At 31.9% G+C, this 22728-nt stretch overlaps 1 protein-coding gene across 2 annotated transcripts in view; it reads left to right on the forward strand.

Annotated features, from left to right (window-relative positions):
• The window catches only part of MS3_00000528 (uncharacterized protein), a 25855-nt gene continuing 3127 nt past the window's right edge, over positions 1–22728 (forward strand). Inside the window, exons 1-9 of one of the 2 annotated variants that reach the window (XM_051208259.1) lie at positions 1–282; positions 7849–8022; positions 11027–11088; positions 12772–12959; positions 14837–14965; positions 19981–20035; positions 20822–20940; positions 21431–21562; positions 21603–22547. In XM_051208259.1, the coding sequence (XP_051063927.1) occupies positions 47–282; positions 7849–8022; positions 11027–11088; positions 12772–12959; positions 14837–14965; positions 19981–20035; positions 20822–20940; positions 21431–21562; positions 21603–21701 (1194 nt within the window). In that variant the 5' untranslated portion in view covers positions 1–46 and the 3' untranslated portion in view covers positions 21702–22547. Of the gene's footprint in view, positions 283–7848; positions 8023–11026; positions 11089–12771; positions 12960–14836; positions 14966–19980; positions 20036–20697; positions 20941–21430; positions 21563–21602; positions 22548–22728 lie in introns of both variants that reach the window. The other variant, XM_051208260.1, reaches the window with a different exon arrangement.

The raw sequence follows: 22728 nt of genomic DNA on the forward strand, positions 1-22728 counted from the left end.
GTTTCAATAATCATAAGGCGTTATCACTCTTACATTCTAGATTTCGATGGATCCAGGTGTTTCCCAGTTAGCGATTGAATGCCAACATATAAGTAATGTGACGAAAGAACTCGAGTTTCTCTCACTATTGCTCACACACGCTACATCTTACAATAGTATGGAAATCAATAATTTAAATAGCAATATGCCTGAAACAAGCGGCATGAAGACATTCTTCAGGATTTTAAGTCGTATATGCAGGGATTGTGGAGGCATTTGGACAGTAAACGAAGAGTTGGATTGGTAAGCGCTTTTAATCTTTTGCTCCTTTCAAAGGTTTACTCACGACCACTCTCTTACCAAGTAAAAGTTTTTGCATAAATGTTCTGCCCTGTAGTTATTCTTTCGAATTATATGCTTTTTCCTTCTTAAATCTATTTGCAGATTGTAATCACATCATTTTTGAGCTTTCAATGTATTTATATATATATATATATAATCTACTATCTATTTGGCGAATATTCGGCTAAAACTTTCTCTTAGCAAAAATTCTCTTCACTAAGCATATGCGTAAGTATTTTAGTCTCTTAATTACTTCAGTCTTCGAAGGTGATTTTCGTGAAAGCATTTTAGTGCATGAACCTATCAAACGAAATCAGAAGTTTGCTGAACACTTCACACTGTCTAGAAGTCGAAATTGTTTTGACGACTGTATCCAGATCAACCTTAAAGTAACAAAATATCCACCTTTTGGGGATAAATAAAAGACGTTTATGCATATCTAGTTCACAACTGGAATTTTATGACTGGATAGAATAGTTTTTGTTGCCAGCCTCATAGCATGTGCTATTCCCTGAGGTTCTTTAACTATACACCAAATTAAAATGATTTTATCCGCACTCATCACATATTACAGTCTCACCAATCTGGAAGAATTGTTTAAGTTCATCTTTGCGGCACAGTGCATTACACTGGCTTAAAAAAGCAATATAGACTGATACTGTTAAAGACGTTTTTGAAAATTCAATAAAGTGACCTGTATTGAGCACCGTCAAACATCTCAGTATTGGTTTTGAGCCACGAACAATCCTTAGGCGTAGTGTATACCTTTTATTCTTCACTTTACATTTAGTTGAGATGAAACCTACTTACCTGCCGCTGTTTTAACAAGAGTTGAACTGTTTTTAGGGCTGTTAACTTTCATCAGTTAGTTATTTTGGGACCGGATGTCGAATTCCTTGTTTTAATGACTTAAAGGAAAATGTCATAGAAAATATGAATAGCCTCATTAAATGATATAGGATCATACAGTTTTGTGTTTTAGTATTTTTAACACTTTGTAAATTTGTTGACGACTATTTCACTTAGACTACATTATTGAAAAGTTGAAATAGAAGATACAAATGTCCTACAATAATCGTATACTGAAATATTTCGTGTGCTAAGCAATGCCCACAACAATAATGTACAAAACGCATGAGTCGTCTGATTTTTGACCTAAATGTTGGAGTAAAAGTTGCGAAATCCCTAATAATACTTCTATATGAGTCCTTCTCACTTCTGTAGAATTCTATTTTGTACTACTTTGTGAGCGTCCGTAGTAACATTGAACTGTTTGAAAAACTCATTATTAAGACTGCTTTTAAACTATTGAATGAACAGAAACCAAGTTTTACGTTATTATACTCTATATATCTTAATTTTTGAGTGTATACCTGGTGAAATAAAAGAAACAAACGTACCCATTAGTTTATTCGGAAGGTGCAATGTAATATCAAATGATGCACTCATCTAATAAAAGAAGAAACAAATGACAACGTTTGGCTAAGATGAACGTTTTTGTTTGTAACATAAAAGTTAGACACTATGCTTATCAGTGAGACAAATACTGTACTGAATATTTATCCTAGGAAATATCTTTTAAACATTTATGTACGGATTTCTCTAAATTTTCTAGTGCTGACCTAAAATTAGTATACAGATTTATCAGTAGCAGTAAAAGATGCACACTAAGATGGCTAAAAGTACTTACAGCGGAGTATTTTGAGTACTGAGTTAGTGTCCCAGATAGTATGCAAAATTGAAAAGAGTGTTTCAGACAATAGAAATATAAACAGACATTTGTCTCTATAGATTTACCATAAAGCTGGTTTTACCTTATTGTACTGAAAGTTGTGGTTAAATCTCATTAGGAAAATACAATTTATTTATTTAATATCTTATATCCAGAAGAACATTGTAGTATATAACTAAAAGGATGTCCTACCATGTTAGTTTCTCAAAGTCGACAGAATCTCTTATTTATTTAGTAGACAACGTAAACAACAGCTTACAACGTTTTATTGAAATTTATTAATAGTAATGATCAAATTACTGCTCATGTATAGTGGAACCACAAAGCTTGTAGTGTTGAGTTTAGACTTGAATTAATAATTGGGAATGACAAATTGATCAGTTGGAATATGTAGCTTAGCTGACTAAGAAGATGGGCAGGAGATTGTTAATAGGGGATAAAATGTGTATATCAAAGTTGATGTATGAAGTGCAGACCTCCTCATTAAGGTTTGCAAAGTAAGATAAAATAAATGGCATAGTATGAAATCTGGTTAATAACATAGACCTGTTTATTTGTCCTTCATTTCCCTCCCAAGTTTAATATTTGTCCCAATCTCTGAATAAACTGTTTCACTTGGTTTTCTTGAGCTATGCTTACTACAACTAACTCAAATATTGTGACTAGGAACGTGTCGGCAAGCATCGTTCCCCAATGTCCCCATGTTCTTTTTATAAAGTATCGCAGTTTGGTCGGGTACACATGTGTTTCCTGTTTTACGTTATTTAAAACTGGTTATAATGTTCCAAACGTTCTTTCACATATCACATTTTCTTATAAACCGTCATCTTTTTACCTACAAATCATCAAATAATACTTTAAAAGGGCTTAGCACAACTGGTGTGTTTCTTGTTGTTTTAAAATTTTATTATCATAAAAGAGGGACGATAGTTGCATGTATTATCCCGGGAAATCTGAGTAAGCATTGGAGTGATGAATGATTATAAAGTACGCTCTGAATTTAGCCTAATACTAATTTTTTCTCCTGACTGTACATTCATCATAAAAACTACAAGATATTTTCCAGTCTAGCTGCCTAATATTAATAATAAAAGTTATTATAAGTTTGACTTCAAATCATAAAAAATTAGTATTTGAACGAGACTTCGGAATGTTTGCCTTTTAGTGGATTTAATTTGTCATAAACTATATAACGAAGATAAACGATACATTTTATTCCATCTTTAAATTATTTTTCGCGGTTTGAAGTAAAGAAAGCAGTAGCAAACCGTATCCAGCTGTCTTGTGTATCTGAAACCCCGTTTTGCTTGATCCTGTTTAGTTATCTAGTAACTGCGTAAAGAAAATCACATTTACCTTTCTCATTGTTGCAATACTAATCGATTTGCTGCACTTCATCCGATCAGCGAATAATTTGTAAGGGATGTTGTTAAGTCGTAAAATATTCAAGCAGTAAACTTGAAAAATTCAGTTCTTATTGAATGAGCAAAATGTAAATAAAAAGGTGATAGATTACTTGTCAGATGCTAATAATTTGTAGTAAAAAACCAGTTTGTTCATTCTATAGCTTAAATCACTTGCTTTTGTTAGTTTTTATCCCTTTCTGAGCTTTTATTATTGATACGTTTTTGTTCTGCACTGTGATTTCGTATTCAGAAAATATCAGCGAAATTTTCAATTGTACTCAAAGTACATGGATTTATAGCCAAAAATAAAATTCAGCAAAGAGATTGACTCATTCCAACAACTAAAATTTTATTTTCTGCAAAATTATTTATTTAAGCTGCACATTCGTCTTTAGAAGGACAGAAACGATTGCGTTGATACGGTTGTTAGAAATCGTATTGAACACGTGGACTTGAAATCAATGAAAAGTTTAAAACCGGTGGAGATCCATGGTTCTTTTCCGAAATCACCAGAAAAATCTATATTCATGCACTTTAGTATAACAGTATCAACTATCCAACTACAAGCATTATCACTTGGTTCTAAATTTTGTAGTACGTCAGCTAACATTAATGAATTCCATGCTAAGATCCAGTTTGAAAGCTTCATTTGTCAGATAAATGACCTTATCCCTGTATCTAATAAAGATTATGAGCATTTCAAACAACTTATTGACTGTTGTAATCAATATGTAAACGAAATATTCACAACTAGACGATAGCTCATAAAATAACATACACTTCAGTTATTTTATCTTCTAATAAATCAGAATTTAGTACTGTGTCACTCAGATAAGAGTGCAGGAACTGTCCTTGTGGATCTTCATAACTATATTATCAAACTATCCTCGATGTTATCTGATGCTGTTACATTCTCTAAAGAAGCCAATTGAAAAGATGCAACTAAGGAAATTGAACAAATGCTAACTAAAATCCCAAGGAAGATGAAAGAAGAGTTTATTATCAGTTGTGACCTCCACAAACATCTAAGACTATCAAATTCCTCTATATCAAGACCATATTGACTACCAAAAGTTCATTGGAAGAATGTCATCCTACTTCTTTTAATTGACATGAATAACTCTCCGTATCATTTGGTTACTAAATGGTTAGCTAAAATTTTACAACCCATCAGAAATCAAACCTACAAATACAACTCTCTTGATTCATTTGATTTTGTTGACTCAATTAGAAATATCGACGTAAATGATAAAAAAGTTTTATTAGATGTCACTTCCGCCTTTACAAATGTTCCATTCATAGAAGCTATGTTTTTATGTGACTATATCGAACATAACTGTTTTGATATTTGCATCCCAAAACTTCATCTAAAAGAGCTGCTTTTGTGATGTACTCTCAATGTGCGATTCAGATTTAATAATGATTTTTGTAGACAAACTGATGAAGTTGCAATGCGTTCACCACTAAGTCCCCTCTTGGCTGATTGTTTCATGGCCAATCTGGAAAATACATCACTTCGGCCAATACTTAGATTTCATTTATATAAGCGGTATATTGATAATACTTTCATTATTTGTGAAGTAGATATGAACGTCAATGAAATTTCAAATCTATTCAACAATTGTCATCACTTAATTCTATTCACGTTGGAAGAAGAGGCGAACGAGGAATTTCATTTTCTTGATTTCTTATTGAAATGACCAGGCGGTTCTTTACAGATCTATATATAAAAACCCACCTAAAATGGTCAGTACACGAGTTTCTACAGCCGGATCCCATCGAGTGGAGAAAGTGAATTAATTCACTCTTTATCTTCGAGATTTGTCGATAGGAACTTAACGTCAAGTCAACATCCTGAAAAAGCACCAGCAGTTTAAAAGAAAACTATTTTTACGAATATTGAATTTAAAGGAGATACGGCTGCTGAACTCTTGAATAAATGGATTTCAAAATTCTTGAACAAAACATTCTATTCAACTGAGTTCCGTGTTTTCTTCTGAAGCCGGACTGCCATTCCGCTTTGAGCCGCATCGTTATGCATCTTCGGTGCATCAGGTCACATTGGCCGCACAAAGCGATCACTTTCCAAACGCATCTCAGAACATTACTCGGCGTGTCGTTTAGAAACAGAATGCAAAAGATACACCAGTTCAATACAGGAGCACCTAATCAACTCTGGAATAGTGTACACAATCAAAGGAACTGGGTTGAAGGGATGTTGAATCACATACCTATGCACTGCTGAGGCATTGACAATCAACCAACTCAAGCCCCAACCCTGCGTGTAAAAACGATACGTCCAAACTCTCATCTTTCTTCAGCCTTAATTCCCTTCTGTAGTATGTTTTGGCGGTTTTTTACTCTTTTTATTAGTGTTTTGTAATTTTAAACCGTAATCAGTTATTATAATCCTTCAAAATCGTTTATGATCATCAATTAGTTATTATTATGACCTTTATGTTTTTGTTTCCCTTCGTATCTGTCAAGTGGGCGATTATCTCCCATTATTCTGACCCATAAATTATTTTCATCCTTATATTCTTTTACTTATTTAGCTCCTTGATTATTTCACAACCTCAGTTGATACCTAAAGTTTCGAATCTCTTTGTGATACAATCTGTTCTATCCTTTTATAAACATATATTTACTACACAACTATAAATACGAATGTACAGCTTAAATAAGTGATTTCATCGGAAAGAAAAATTTCTTCGTTGAATTTTCTTTACTTTTACCCAATAACACAATGTGTTATTTTAGTCATCTGAGGATTTATACTTCTTGTTTCTATTTGGGAAGCTGCTAAGTTGCTACTCTACTGTCTTAATGATAATATGGGATTTATTATTATTATTATTATTATTATTATATGTAGTAACCAATACCAAAAGAACGAGAGTACAGTTCATTTTGTTTGATGAAGATAACCGAAGGTCCTGGGTTAAAATCCTGCGAGCGGGATCGTGGATGCGCACTGCTGAGGAGTACCATAATAAGACAAAACAGCCGTCACAATTGATTAATCACTGGGTGGTAATCAATGTCATGCGTGTCTAGTCCTGTGTTTCCAGGTTTTCAATTGTAGTCTGATATCGATCGATTCATGATCTCAATCAAAAACACAAGTAATAGCTATCAATCTTGAAACATTATTCAAGCACTTAAGAAAAACTGGAAATAAGTTACTTAACAGAATAAAACGAACAAAAAGAAATTTAATTGGTGTGAGTTTGGAAAAAAAGCTAACGACCTTAAAGAAAAAGCCTAGTAAAGTGATGGTAGGATAAATTGCAAGGCTGAGAATTAAGACGAGGAAAAAAGGTTTGGTAAGCCTATTTTGAGAGTAAAAGGTTTGAATAATAAAAAACCAGGGAGACACTATACTTTACAATTATTCATCTACCTTATGGGTTACTTGGAACGCTAAGTGAGTCGCCATAGAATAACCAGTATTGATCAGATATTCCTTTAGGAGACTTCTAGTTCACTCGCTATAACCCTTTTGAAAGCATAAAGGATACTTTTCTTGAACACGTTTGGATAGATACATTCCTCATGATAATATAAAACACTTTATTTGTTGAACTACATGAGTTTTCGCAAACCAATTTTCGTTACACTTATTAGTGCACCAACACCTGTTCACGGTCAGGGTGATTGAAGCAGGTGGAATTTACAGTAATAAAATGTAAATATGACATTAATATCATTAAACTGACTAACTAAAACTCTGAACCCATAACCAGTAACAGTTTTCGATACCTTTTATGTATTTGTATTCAGCTGAAAGGGCCTTTGTTTCCAATAGTTTGAGTTCATACTAATATATCAAATCCTATTTACATAACTTAGTAGGATATTTTGTAATGTATAGATAGCTATATGAATGTATTGAACTTCCATTTTAGCATTCATTTGAACAACTCTCGAATATTTGTTTAACCGTTTGTGCCATCATTATTCAATGAATGGAAATATTTGGATTGTATTGCCTTAAATACACTATCCACTATCCATGAGAGGGAAAACACAGGAGTGAACTACGGAAATCTAAGTATTTAATTGGTTTTAGTTCTTAAATGAATTATAAAGCTAGAAGTGGATAAAATTTTTATGGCACTTGCGTTCTAAAAAGTACAAACTATTGTCACATATACCCTATATATTCGGTTGATGTTAAAGATTAGTTTAGCTGAGGATTGTCCATTTAAAGGCTGCGTTATATTAGTTATGAAGTGCAACAAGCCTTAATAAAAGAATTTTTACTGAATAATCCGGGTGATTCCTTATTGATATTTTTCTAAAGAAAATTTAGTTTCATTAGTGTTTTTGTAGTCTCAATGGGATTATTCTTCACATGAACACAATAATTTAATTTATTTTGATTAGGTTGGTATTCTATTTATTTGCTCGTTGCTATGGATGGAGCGACATTGATTTAAATGATGTGCGATCCCAGATGCTGGTACCATCAACGGGACATAGGTATAGAAACGTATCAAAAGATGAAGAGCTGAGAATGAAAGATAAAGTCATCCAAATCACCACGGAGCTAATTTATTTGTAAGTTTTATTTTGAAAATGGACTTTAAATCTCATTAAAACAACACGAACATATTGCTTTTGAAACGACAGATATAGTCAAAATTGAATGTTTTATATATTACTTCCTGAACGCGGTTTACTCAGTATATTTACTATGTTGCACTATTTATGATTAGCATTGTTGCACAAAAAGCTATGTATCTAAGTAAACTAAAGTGAGGTTGTAAATTGGATTTAATTTAGACATAAACCACTGGAGTTACATCTTAGTAAACTGAAGTGTTTTGTTCACAGTATCATAATGACGCACTTTCGACTCCTTACATATTTTAGTGACATCACATAAGTACAGTTAGATTATGTCGGAATTTCATAAGAGTGTTATATCCGCTATTCGCTTGGGATTTTTAATGCTAGTCTTGGGCCAAAATGCTTGCTAGCAAATGAATTGAAAGAGTAACATAAATCACGTCTAAATAGTTCTCACTGCTAGTTTGCTCTCATAAGCGCTTGTTTAGTTTATACAACATACACTTAAGTGTTGTTTAAAGGGTTAAAAATATTCGGGAAAATTCTATATTGTAGAACTTCATCTTATCAATTTTTGATTCCTTATGTAGTAAGCTTGTTGTTTTGTTGAATGTTTTCATAATCATTTTGTCACATTGTAATGTTGTAACAGCGTCATTCAATTCCGAGCTAAAGTTAGTGAGAATAACATTTGATGTTTTGATATTTAAAATTCACAGAAGGAAACGACCAACTGTTTGTTCTGAAGTTTACAATGAGACATTAACATCCAATAATACTTAGTTGTTTTTGCTGCCATTTATTTGATAAATTGTGCCATAGACGTTCAAATTTAGTAAGGATTATATAATACTAGACTACACGAATTGTTAACAAGATATGACATGTTCTAAAAGTATACCATAACTTCAATCAGTAACGTATTCCATATATACTGTTGATGATTTAGACATGGGGCGCAATGTTTTAACCACTCCAACTAATACAGTATACAAATATTCATTCTGTACTGTATTTACCGAGTCTTACAGAGGATTCGATTACATTGCTGTATGAAGTTTATTATATGGCTTATAGACTGACCTCATTATCTATATTCTTGAAATTGTTTCATGAAAAAAACGAGTCTGATCTCATAACTTCATACAACCAGCTCCCTTTGTAAAACTAAACGGAGCAAGTGCAACATGGTTTGCAAAATAAAACGAATTCATTTTACTTCACAGTTTCTCATCAGCTGCTTACAGACTAAAATTACAGTTGGTAATATATTTATTAAAAAATGCTTCACATACTTTACTTTGTAAAGTCTAGTTAAGTGTTCGAAACGTAACCGAAATCATACTAGTAAGAAGAGGAATAGGTTACAAAATATATGAATAAGCATAGTTAAGATCAATGTGCATTTATATTTTGGAATGGGTGTTATAGTTACTAGTAACCATAACCAAGACAAAACAGATTATGTTAAGGTAATGAAGTTAATAATTCATCGCGTAAGCTCTCACAATGATGAGGAATAAGATCAAGTATATATGAACAATAAGATTATTTAAGAGATAAATGTTAGAAGACAAAATAAGAGGGGAATGAAAAAGTTAATAAAGGTTATTTGTCAAATACTTAGCCACTATATCACATAAAGGATAGTCACAATTTGCTTCAGTATACATCGGTCAGATCAAAAAAGGTAGTTAGCAACTGTTTCTGCAGAACGAAGTAAAACCAGTATTGGTTGTCTGCTAATTATTTTTAGTTCAAGACTTATATTCATTCTAACTCTACTATCCAAAAGGTGCCTGGGAATTGCGCCTGGGAAGGCTACTCCCTTTCAGACATATATCTTTAGAAACGTGTTCAGAATATCTGGTAGAAACCCTTCTATTTGTTTTCCCTATATACACGCTGCCGCATGTGTATGTAAATTTCTGAATGCGATTGGAGGTGACGTCCAAAGAGTATTGATCTATCTTTTAATTGTATAACGAACGCTTGGAGTCGTATAGGGAGATCATTTGAACATTAGGAAAGCTTCTTTTCGACGCTACCTTGATTCTCCTATCAATTTCACTTGAAATCTAATCTCTCTCGAACGGAAGACCAATGAGAATATCTTTATAAAAAGAGCTATTTTTCTCGTATTTAGCAATAATTTTTCGCATTATTCACTTTTTGAGGTTCTGTCGTAGAATGACCAATTTCCCACTTATTTTATCGTCTGAACGCAACATTCTTATTCTATTAGAGAGCGTTTTGACTAGACATCTCTTGTAACTAACAGAAAAAGATGCTGTTATAATTTAAATACTATCCTTTCTACGTTTTTCTCCTATATATCCTATATAGGGATTATGTATTCACTTGAATCTTGTAAACGCTTTAAAATATCTGATGATTTCAGCTTTAATATGAGTAGAGTGAGTGAAAGTTTGTGATTCTACCAGAAGCAGTGAAAGTTAACACTTTTAAGTATCTCTAATTAACCTTCATTGGTTGGTAGACATCACTACGGAGATTTGACTTGGTAATTTCTAATAAACTGGTCAATCGATATATTGTTACTAGTGAAAACAAGGATATGTTTACAATCTCTGAATGAGTAAAAATAAGATCTCCGACGTTCCGTGAGTTAGTGTAAGGCACTTCTCTGCAGAATATAGGAAACTGATTTATTTATTCTCTGACGTATGTTCTGATAATGTCTATGAAGACAATGAAAGCTACAGCTCAGAGGAAATAATATTTTCAATCGATAAGAGACCACTAACCATGGTAAACAAGAATCTAAAGGATTTAACTGAAAGCATACAAACTTGAAGTGATAGTTTTTCGGACATTGAAATTCGTTTCAACATAATAATTAGAGACAAGTTGCAATTTTATTTGTTATAACATTGATTTCATTAAATTGTATACTTGTAATAATTTTGTGTTTTCCTCAAGTTTCAAAATTACGGAACTATTCACAAACAACAATAAATATATCTTTTAGGATAAGAAGTCTTCCCCTTTCTCTGGCTGGTTTAAAAATGCTCATCAGTTCTATGAATTTAGGTGAGTTTTTGTAGATCAATTTTTGGTTTTTGTCGTACAACTTTTCAAACATCCTCTTCTTGATTATAAAGCAGCCTGTAAGTAGATTGTTTATTTTGTGGCTGCTAAAGCGACTTTATTTTTTTATCGAAAAGTTAGTGCTTCGTGTTGATGACCAGCTAATGATCAGAATTTTATTTTATTTCGTAGTAAGATATACTTAACAGTACACTTCTAACTGAAAAGCTTTCAAAAGTTTAGTCCGTTTTTGAAGAAAAATCAGAAGTTTTGGACTGAACTTGTGTTATTTTTGATTTGGTATTTACTTTCATACATGCAAGTATAATATTGACATGAAACCTTTACCATCTGATGGGATGTAACTGAAAGTGATATGTGACGTCAAATTTAGTTTTTCAAGTTGCTATCATCAGAAGCACATCAACACCGATGTAAAACTACCTTCTTAACCAAATTGAAAAAATTCACCTATTGTTTAATAACCAATCAAAGCAGCTTCGATATTTTTCATGGTTCCTTACTGCAACTGCAAAACAGATATGTAGCATCTAGATGTTTATTATGTCGTTCTGGTATTATAAGTGGCTGTGATTTCAAATGAATAAGTTATAAGATATAAAAATATCACCAAACAATATCTTAATTTACATTTTTGTTAAAAATGTTAATTCCATTAAATAATATGTAGTGTATTGTGACTGTCTTGAGTCTCGCGCGCGATACCGAGTGGTCCTGGGTTCGAACCCCGCGATCGGGATGAGGAGTCTCATACTAGGATGAAACAGCCGTCTAATTCTTCCAGATTTTCCATGGTGGTTTAGTTTTAATTGACTTATGAATTCAATTATTAAATTAAAAGTCTGTTTGGTATTATAAAGAAGAATAATTAACTAATCTGATTAGTTGAGTTACACTTTGCGGACAAGTGATCAACTGAAGCTGATTATGAATACAGTGGGTAATGCTGGAGCAAAAAATTGATGGTCATCGATGAGGAAAACTTCTATACAGATGTCCCGTTTCTAATTTTTTAAAGTCACGCCCAAGTTCAAAGTAGAGGATATGTAAATGTTGTGGTTACCTGGTCAGTATTTTGGGAGAACCTTTTAATATGCAGATGTATGGTCCAGTTATATCATTTACACTACTGAAATAGGGAATACGGTTTGAAGTCACAATGAGATTAGTCAATGAGTATATCAACAACTTGTGCGACTTCGGTATGTGACACACATGTCAAGGTTCTACTAGAATCAGTGAATATTTCATACCTGGAATAATATCACTGTGCGAAGAATCTTAGAGTTACTAAAACACGGTATACAATCAGTTTATTAATAATTTACTCCTATGTTTCTTTAAGAAAATGTGAGTTATTTGATGTAATAATAACGACGGCAAAAACTACATTTTTCGGGAGCATTGGGTCAGCAGAAGAAATGATCTCACGTTTCATCGCAATAAACGTGCTAAAATAAGTTTTTGCTTTTTGGAAATGCATCTATATCATATTTACTTACTTTTAACCTAATGTTTTAATATTGATTGATGTTTTTATAACTGTTATTTCTCTTGACACTCAAATCAGCAGAAGCGAAACAATTTTTTTAAAAATGACTTTCAACACTAGAATTATCATTATCCTTAATCATTATTATTAATTTAATACCCATTGTATAACAGCTCGTGGAATGCACCATACTCGAAAGCAAATGGCGTTACATGCTATCGATTGGTTGACGTTTGGATTACAAACGGATGGGGGAGGTGTGAAGGCAACTACAAGTCCTAGATTTACTCAGAAAATTTCTACAACACAGCCATTTCTACCAGAAGATTCAACTCCAGAAAGCATGTTTATGACGGTAAAAGTAGGTATCAAATGACCAACTGAATAAAAAAGTAGGACACTATACGTATTGATTGAAAATAAATTCATGTGGTCATCGTATTTTATGAACATTTTCAGCGTTGTTCTCCACTAAATTCCCTGACTTCTGATTCGTTTTTCATTCTAATTAATCTTTGTCACACTAACTAACCTTGGGTATATTTACTTTACTTAGAAAAACTAATGACCAATTTTTATCTATCTCCAATGTTTAGTGGATGGTGGTAATGCTGAGTGGATAGTCAAGATTATTTATCATTAATAAAATTAACAGTCCTTTGTCTAGTTTAAGTTATTATTCAGGACAATTTATAAATAGTTAGTTTTAAAATATTATGGACCACAGTCTTGACATATTCTAAAAGAATAAGAAATCAGAGGGCTGAGTATTTCGTTTAGTTCGGTTAACTATTAAAATTCAGTAGCTGTAATCTACTCATGATCATCATAATTTCAACTGACAGGTAAGAAATTTGTGTGAATTTGCCCATTAATACTATTTTTGAAATAGCAAGATGTCTGAAGGGAATAGCAAAGGGATATCAATTTACTCTAAGACCAATCATGTGTAGAAATGATTTTGCTGTGCACATTAAGATGTTTTTCTTGTTATTTTGTTAAGGTCCAAACTACGAATCTATCGCACATTCCAGATGGCAATGTGTTGTACTACACGTGGTTAAATGGGTTAGTAGATTTTCTCACGTAGCTGCATTAGTACTCTAGTGTTTTTATATTTAATAGTTTCAAATAATAAACAATCTCTATCAACAACATATTTGAATGCTCTCAAAAATTGTTATTTTCGATCACATATTCTCTATGACGTGATTCCAGGATAATATTCGTTCACACGAAATCCTCATTTGTGATTGGTTATCATAAACATCAGTTAGGCCGAAAAGTTTAGTGGTAATAAAGAAATATTTGTTATCACGACTTTAATCACTAATAATGTTGACATTTACTTATAAAACACTGTTCAGTAATTACAAAGTTATGGGTGGCATACAGTCAGGTTACACGAACCAACTATAATATATCAACTTTATTCACATAGTGAGTGTTATGAGGCTATAACTAGAATGTTTATATTCAATTGATCTATTTATTTTGTGTATTACAGCGTAGTCCGTTTACTAGTTTTCAGCGTTAATTCCGGAGAGTTTGTTCAATTTTGGTGCTACTATGAGCTACGAAACCGTTTCAGCTCAGATGATAATTCAGTTCTACTTACATAACTAAGTGAACTGAATTGGGTTTATGACTCCCAGTACCTGAAACAGATTTTGAAAGAAATCTAAAGACTATCAGAGTTTTCTTTTGAAACGAGATTTGTTTGAATAACATTTAACGCTGTAAAGTAAAAAGAAAGTCTTCAGATTTAAAGCCAGTTAATAGTGTTACAGCTGAACAGTGGTAGCTATTACTTATTATAACAAAAACTACCACTTGTTAAATGTGTAATTGGTAAAAGGAATATTTGACTAGATCATTTGTTTCACACAGCTTTTGTCTATTTTGTGAATGTTTAACCGAAAAATTGTTATCTATTTCAGCTTGATTACTTAACTCTATTTAGGCTTCTGTAACTATAGGACAACTTGAGTTCGTGTAAAGTAATGATTACTGTTTATATATCCTATTTAATAAATGCTATACAAAATGTGAAAAGACAAGAAAACAGTTGGAAAAGACGCTCATAGATAAATATGATTCAATCCTAGTACGTATATAATAGTTTGACGTCAGGATGGTGTTCAGACAAAAACGAAATGTATGACTACTTCTGTACTAACTAGAAATATTCGACTTTTCACTAACCTTGTTTCTGTTGACTACTCTAATGGAATCTAGGATCTTATTTGGAATTGTTGTACCGATAATAATCGTAGTATCCGAATGGGGACTTTGGGACCATTATATATCCTGTTTGGGCAACTTTCGACAAATACTATTATACGATTGATCAAGCTATCAGTTGAGGTAAATTCATGTATAACGAAAACATTTTCAATGTTTTACATTTTACAATATAACCATTCATGTCAGACATAAATAAAACAATATCTTGAATTCTATGTAACTGACAGTATGTCAGGGAACATAAATGGGTGCTTATTGACAAAGATGCTGTCTGTTATTAGTAGGCTTCGTGATTCGCAAGGTATATCTGATATAATATTGTGTTTTATTGTCACAAAGAATGTGCTATTTTATAATACGTTCCAACAAATTATTTTCAGAATACAATTTACTCCTCTCAATAAGTTTTATTCATCCATTAAGTTATTTCTTTAAATTTGGAGCTCTAGTGAGATGCCATAATCACCAAGGTTCAACCATGTTGGGGAACTAGTCAGGTATCGCTAATTCCAATGGATAAAAATTGCGTAATATAGCGAACGAACTAATGCTAAAAAGTTAAACAAAATTACATGGCGTCCCGTACGATCCGCGAATTACCTGGTTCCCGCGATGCCCGAAGGTCCCAAGTTCCATCCTTGTGGGCCAGCTTGGAATGGATGTCCAGTGCCTCATGGTTTTTGGTAGTTGTGTAACAAAAGTTGACCACTGACGTATAATACAAACTGAACAATCTCGAAAAATCCCCTGTACTCATTTTAACAGGATATTACTATCCATATAGTGATGGAAAGTTTCTATTATCCGAAATGAAAACCTTGTGGATTTTTAGGTATTCTTACCACTAGTTTGAAATTAAGTATTTTCACCAGTTTAAGGAAAACATTCATACAATGTAAATAAGATTGTTTTGTCAATGTTAAACAATATCATGTCTTCAGCTTTCGTGTGGTCGATTATACCTATTTTAAAAACTTCTGTCCGTTGCAGTGTAAATTTTTGTTTCATTATTGCTTAAACAGAGTTCAATTAACTGATTTAAAAAACAAGATTAATTTACAAGGCTTTTGTTTTTATTAATTTAAATGAATTACTTGGTTAGTTACTATTAAAAGATCATGACGTTTTGCTAAAGATTAATAAATAAATGATATCAATATTATATTGCAAGAATGAACGGAAAAGTTTAATATAACCCACAAGAAAGTTCTCTTACTTCGTTTGCCATCAAATATGATTGTTAATTTTTCTGTAAATTGTACAAATAGGGTGATCAGCCTAAGTTTCTGTCAAAGTTTATATGAATCTAAAACAATAACCTTATTTTTCTTATGGATTAATGCCTATTTTGAGGAAATACTGTATGCTAGTCTATCTAGTTCTATTATTATTGCTATCGTCATCGTGATTACTAGTTCATGTTACTATGGTGAAATATTATGTATTGTGTTGGCAGGGTACATGTTTACATTTTAACCTAAAATGAATAACAATAGATTTTCTGAGGCCTTCCAATGAATACCCTGCAAAGATATAAAATCAAAGTAATTTTAATGGAATTCATTTTGATAATGTTGATTATAATCATTCCAGTAAACCGAGACTATAATTTAATAACCTGTCCTAGTTTAATGACCATTACGAAATATATCCGATTTTATTATCATAACCAAACGTAATATAGATTTCTGGACCTTAAGTGATTCCGTACATTTGTAGTAACAGTAGTATGGTGTCATCCAGTTCACTTGGTAAAAATTGTTCTGTAAAACTTAGTCCTTAACAATTGTATAGTGATTGATCGGTTCAATATTCATATTGAAGCAACTTAGAAATACATTAAAGTAAATGGCTCAACTCTTACTTTTTATGTATTCTACGGTGTTGAAAGTCGAAGTCAGACGCAACGTAGAACCTAGTATTTATGTATATTAATCCAAGATCTGAAACCCCAAATGAAACTAATCTAATAAACGTGTGTTTATTACTGATTTATATGAATATTTGACTGATATATGCTTTTAAAGTTTATCATTTTTCTCCACCAATTGGCAAAAAGGCCAAAAAACAAAAACCTTAAAGCGTAAAAAAATAACCTGGCTGAGAGTTTGCAACCGTATGTAGAAAATAAATGATTTAACAGGGAATGATACTTTTGAAACTCATGCCACGTTCACAAATTAATATACTACTAACTTCAACGTTTGATAAGCTGGAGGTAACACCTCCTTATCCAGTGCTTAGAACCAGGTTTCTCTGTCGGAAGATTTTTGAAATATTTTAAAGAAAATTGTTTACGACCACCGGCATTAGTTTATGAATGCACTCACAATGTCGTTGAAAATAAGGCGTAAAACCAACACCTTAATAGAGCACCGAATTCAACGAGAAAGTTATTTTTCACTGACGGAAAAATGAAGGGCGTCTGACGTAGGGACTTATGGTTTGAAGGAACAGAAATTTATGAAAAATAAAATAACTAAGTAATAGGTTTTTGGAGTTTTATACAAATTTAGTTCAGCTCAATGTTATTTAATTTACTGTCAAAAATTACTGGTCACTACAGTTACTGTCTTGCAACACTTAGTAACTTAAACTCGTATGCTGTTCAACTGTCAGTTTTAGTATGCTATTACAGTCATAGTCTTGATCCCAGTAAAACGGCATCTCGATTAACAACAGATATGTTCCTTTATATTACCCTCTGAAATTTACTAAGTGAATGGGTTTTTAAATCAAACGCAAATCGATTTCAATACTTTGTATACTTTTAGGTCTATTTTCAATAGAATGTTTTAAAATAGTTTTTATGTCAGAAGGTTTTCCTTTTATTTCAGGATAAAACTAATATTGTTTAAGTAGTGGGTACCTTTAAATGGAATGACAGTTGTAGTAATCATGCTAACCTTCCGAATTCTTTAGTACACTGCAGTCTGTATTAAAAATCGATGAATTGGGTACCTTTTGATTGTCGTTTAGGACAGTTTCCTGTGACAAATAATGTTCATTGTGTCAGTATACTGACAAATATAGAGATTGCAATATATTCGGATCCGCTGGATAAGATTTTTATCAAGATATACACATTATAACTGCTGAATTTAATGACATTTTCTCAACATTTTCGAGATGTAATCTAAATTGTTTGCTGCGTATCCAGTTTTGATAGTGATTATTCATCATTCTTTGTGAGTAGTGTAAGTATAATCGGTAAAGCAAGACTCATTTATCTGTGATTAATGTTTTAAGTAAGCAACTGTACACAATATAGGCAGGAATAAATTTTTATTCTTAGCATTTTATCCAATTATGTTTCTTTTCTTATGTCTAAACGCAAATGAAGATCCATTTCATTTATATTATTCACAAACAAATTAGCTTACTTTCTTGTTTTCATGCTACGTTGATTAGATTATCTGGTTTTGATAATCTGTAAACTGATTTTTACAGTGCTTTGGTAGATTACTCAGTATATACGTATATAGATAGATAAATAAAGATTTATTACTATAACATGTGTAACGCTTATCATACTATCAGTACTCGTTGGTTAGTGAGTTTAGCCTTGAAACGGTTACAATATACTTTCTGTTTTGTTATAGGTCAGTACTTTTGGCTGACGCTTATATATATATATTCTAATAGTTTCTTAAAAATCAATCTCTTCTCTCTGTCTCATTTCTTCTGTTTCTGAAATGTGTGAAAATCAAGCTGCATGAAAGATAATAACAATTAAAATAACCCAGATTATTCTAAACATATGAGAATACCTCAAATAGGTCTTATTCATTTTAAGTAGTGATAATACTATTTGTATGAGTAAATACAAAACCAATATTAATTCAGTAAACCAAGGCCTGCCATTTTCTTTTTTCTTCAACTAGCATTGCTTTATTTCTAACCAATATAAATAAATCTGCCTGAATTAGGGTCATTCAAATGACAATCACTGTAATTGCAGTTACGATTATAATATTTAGTAGTGTTTATAATATGTAAATTACAGTAAATCCAAAGGAATGTAGATTATATATATATATATATATATATATATATATATATATATATATATATAAACGCACATTAACAGTAAGCGATTACTTAGAGACGTATGTAAGTGATGCATTGTATTCAAGAGCTTAGGAACAGTTGATGAAAAGAATGTTCTACAATTATGATTAGGCAGCGGGGCATAACTTCAGCCGTGTTGAGATTTATTCCATTTGTTAGGTAAATTCGACCAACGCCTATGTTAACAATATCAACACTCTAAATTATTTTTAGTGTACTGACGACTATATTTGTATAATTAATTCAAACTTCGATGACGAAATCCTCCTAAACTACTAATAAATTTCTGAGGGTGACATTTCAAACATGAACATACTATAATGCGATGAGCACTCTTTGTCTAGACGTGTGATCGCATAAATCTTTCATATTGTTTACTTCACTGACCATTTGTAAATAATATCTAGTAGATTTCAGTCAAGAAAGAAGAGAACAAGCCTTACGTTTTTGGCCTGCAATCAGTCTGTGTTGACCACATATTCAAAATACAAAGTTAATTGAATTATTTTCAGTAACGTATTTCCAATTTTACAGTTAGCACTATCTGGTATCAACTTTACGGGTATCCGTCTGAGACAACCTCACAAAGTTTCAAATGTACACCTTTACATTTCTTTTTGTTGTTTCTGTTAATATTACCTCCAGGAAAAAGCATTACGACAATTCTATAAAGGTTTAAGTCCTATTTTAGAAAAATATTATTTCATGCCCTGATACATTTCGTTCATATCAGTGGCTTATCTTAAATTTTTCTTTCATACCTGACATCTGTTCATTTTTTGTTGATTAGCTCTTCATTGTCAATCGTTAGTTTGAATACTATGTATACAGTGTAAGAGAATTATGACAAACGAAACTACATTAGTTCACGCTTAATAGTAAACTGACTAAAATTAAACTGTTTACAGCCTATATATATCGTTTATTCGAACAGTAAAACCATTGCGGTTAAAAACAAAGTAGGTCACGATCATAAAAAATTTGGAGTGAAACATTTTAATCGTTTCCATAATTTCATTAAAATTTATTGACTAATTCATAATTTTATTCGTTCACAATTTCAGATATTGGAGAAACCAGAAGTCTGTGCTAGTGAAGTAACTGAAGGTGTCATAGATAGTAAGAAAGGTTTCTCTATATAGTGATACTAATGAAATCTACAATAACATTTCATCGTTTATTTATTGTTAACGCAATGTAACAGCCAGTTGCTAGTGTAAACGTCTCTATTGTAACTCAATAATTGAAAAAATTATTTGATTTAAATAATTAACTTACGGCATATTATTTTACATGAGGTACTATTGGTAGAAATACAAATACGTTTCCTGAGGGATGTACCAAATTCAGTTGTGTTGCTATTACTGCTTCAATTTAAGAGTTTTAAAGTGTTCACTGTAAACCTGTTACAAAGGTAATATTTGAATACCTAACATGAAGTAAACATGTTATCGCAATGAGTCATAAGCCTTGGAAAAACAATTCAAGCCCATTGAACTCAATACATAATTTCCATCCCAAAATGCTTTGAAAGATAAATTAATATAGATTTGTTGAGATTCCATAAAAACCAGGTATCATAAACAAGAATATCGTTGATTGAGGTATTACTTATGATTTTTCAACATGCTGTCCTAAAGCCTTCTTCAGATTCACCATTTAATAGGTAGTTTCAAATAATCTTTCAGTAGCTTGGTACTCATTATATTTTTGATATTTATTACAACGTCGTATTTAGACCTTACATTAACACTTAACTACATTTATTTATTCTATTTTAGTTACTAACATTTATTTCTGCTCAGACATATTTTTTTCCTTGAGGTCTATTTTCCTTTATGTGGTACATGGGAAGTTATACAGAACTAATAGGTTTTTATAGAGATATTTCATTACTGTTTTCAGTACTTAATGTTTTGCTGAGAAGGTTGGTGCCCAGCGAGCAACTATGTAATTCAAGGACATCATTATCTGGAAACACACTAATGTCAAAAACGAATCTTTCTGCCTATAAATTTTCAGAGGTAAGCAAACAAGTTAGAAACCATTTTGTTACCAACCTTATAAGCCCTCAATAAATTCTATTAATGTAATATTCTTTAAGTGAATAAACTTTTGAGACAATTAGTTCTTTTGATAAATTTCGATAGCGTTATAGGAAAACGAAGATTATCGGAACTATATGATATATTAGTGCATTACATTTTGGACAATCTGATTACACATATACTTGTTAAGGACATTTATGTATAAAAATAAAACATCAAAGAGACAAATGGAGAGTAAAAAGAGACAAGGGTAATAAAGAAAACAGTGTGAAAACAGTTTGAAACCTCATCACTCTGGATAATAAGCTAATATTATCAGGGTAGTTTTAAGATAAAAACTATCTGTTTTTGAACATACAAAGGGGGTTTGAATTTTCGTGTGATTTTATTTGTTTCTGCAACCATTTAGGTACATGTTCACGCACCTTAAATATCAAACTTTTATTTTCGCTTGTTACATATATAGGAGTACGTTCAGAATCAGTTGTTTCCAAGACTGAGTACGATGATTACCAACTTGTTTCAGAGTAATCACTTCAGTGTACGCAAAGCTGCAGTCAGAGTTTATCTAACCTGCCTCAGTCGATGTCCGAATGAAGTAGGTTTCAATCGTAATTTTTTTTGAAAACTTTGCTTAGTTTACACTTTTTCGATTTGGTGAACAGAATCAATTGAATTGGTCCGATAAATCGATCAAATTTCAGCTAATCAAAGTTCACATCAGTCCAAAGCTTTGAATCATAATACATTTTAATCATTAGAACATCTGAGCTCTATCAGAAGCATGTGTGTAGCTGGAGCTGTCCTGTACTACTCACCAAAAAAGAAATTTCTCACTGAGGTACCTGAAAAAGTTGTTCTTGCTTTGTTTAAGACTAGATTAGTAGTGATAATTTTGTGTATCCAAGATTGTGATTCCTGAGTTCAATCGGGAACTGTTTACAGCTGGTTACTCATAGACTTTCTGTTAGCACCTTTTTTGCCAACTCTTTACCTATCACCGGCAACACGAATCTATGAAACAAGGTTCGGTGTGCTATTTTCAGTGCCCAACTTGTTTCATTCTCAAGCGCACTAATGAATATAGTTATTACAGAAATTTGTTTTACTACAAGATTATTTTTTGTCTTATTCAGTGTTACGGCGATTTAAAATGAATTTTACAATTAATCAATTACTTCACTGTACGCTTTAAGAACAAGCCTAAAGAATCAGTTTATGAGGAAAAGTAATCTAGTGGTTGCGTATTTTGAATGACTAACAAATGGCACCATCACATCAAGTATATCCATATTGAGATATTGGAAATGACTCCAATCAACAATAGTCTTGGAATCAACAGTAGAAGTTGCATACCATCTACATCAAACGCCACTCAAAATGATCAGATATAATGCAATTAATAAATACCTAATCATATAACTGTTGATAATAACATTAATAATTTTAGTAACATCATTAATATTATTATCAGTGTTTGTTTGTGTATACGTCATTAGACATTTAAAGAAGTTCTTCTTCAAACTGTAAATGATTTATGCATGAACGCGGATAAGCAATCTGAAACCTACCAAGATAAATCAGTAAGCTTTTATTTTCACTTTCTTTTAATGTACTATTCTTAAAGTTAGTAAAAAGATTTTACACTAATTGGCGTACATAAAAATGGTCTTAATATTTTGTTAAATATTTCATAAATCAACCAATGTCTAAGTTTTTACATAACTAACATGACCAATCGCTTGATAAAGTAACATTTCATTT

Source organism: Schistosoma haematobium (assembly GCF_000699445.3).
Source record: "Schistosoma haematobium chromosome Unknown HiC_scaffold_521, whole genome shotgun sequence".
NCBI classification, from domain to species: Eukaryota; Metazoa; Platyhelminthes; class Trematoda; order Strigeidida; family Schistosomatidae; genus Schistosoma; species Schistosoma haematobium.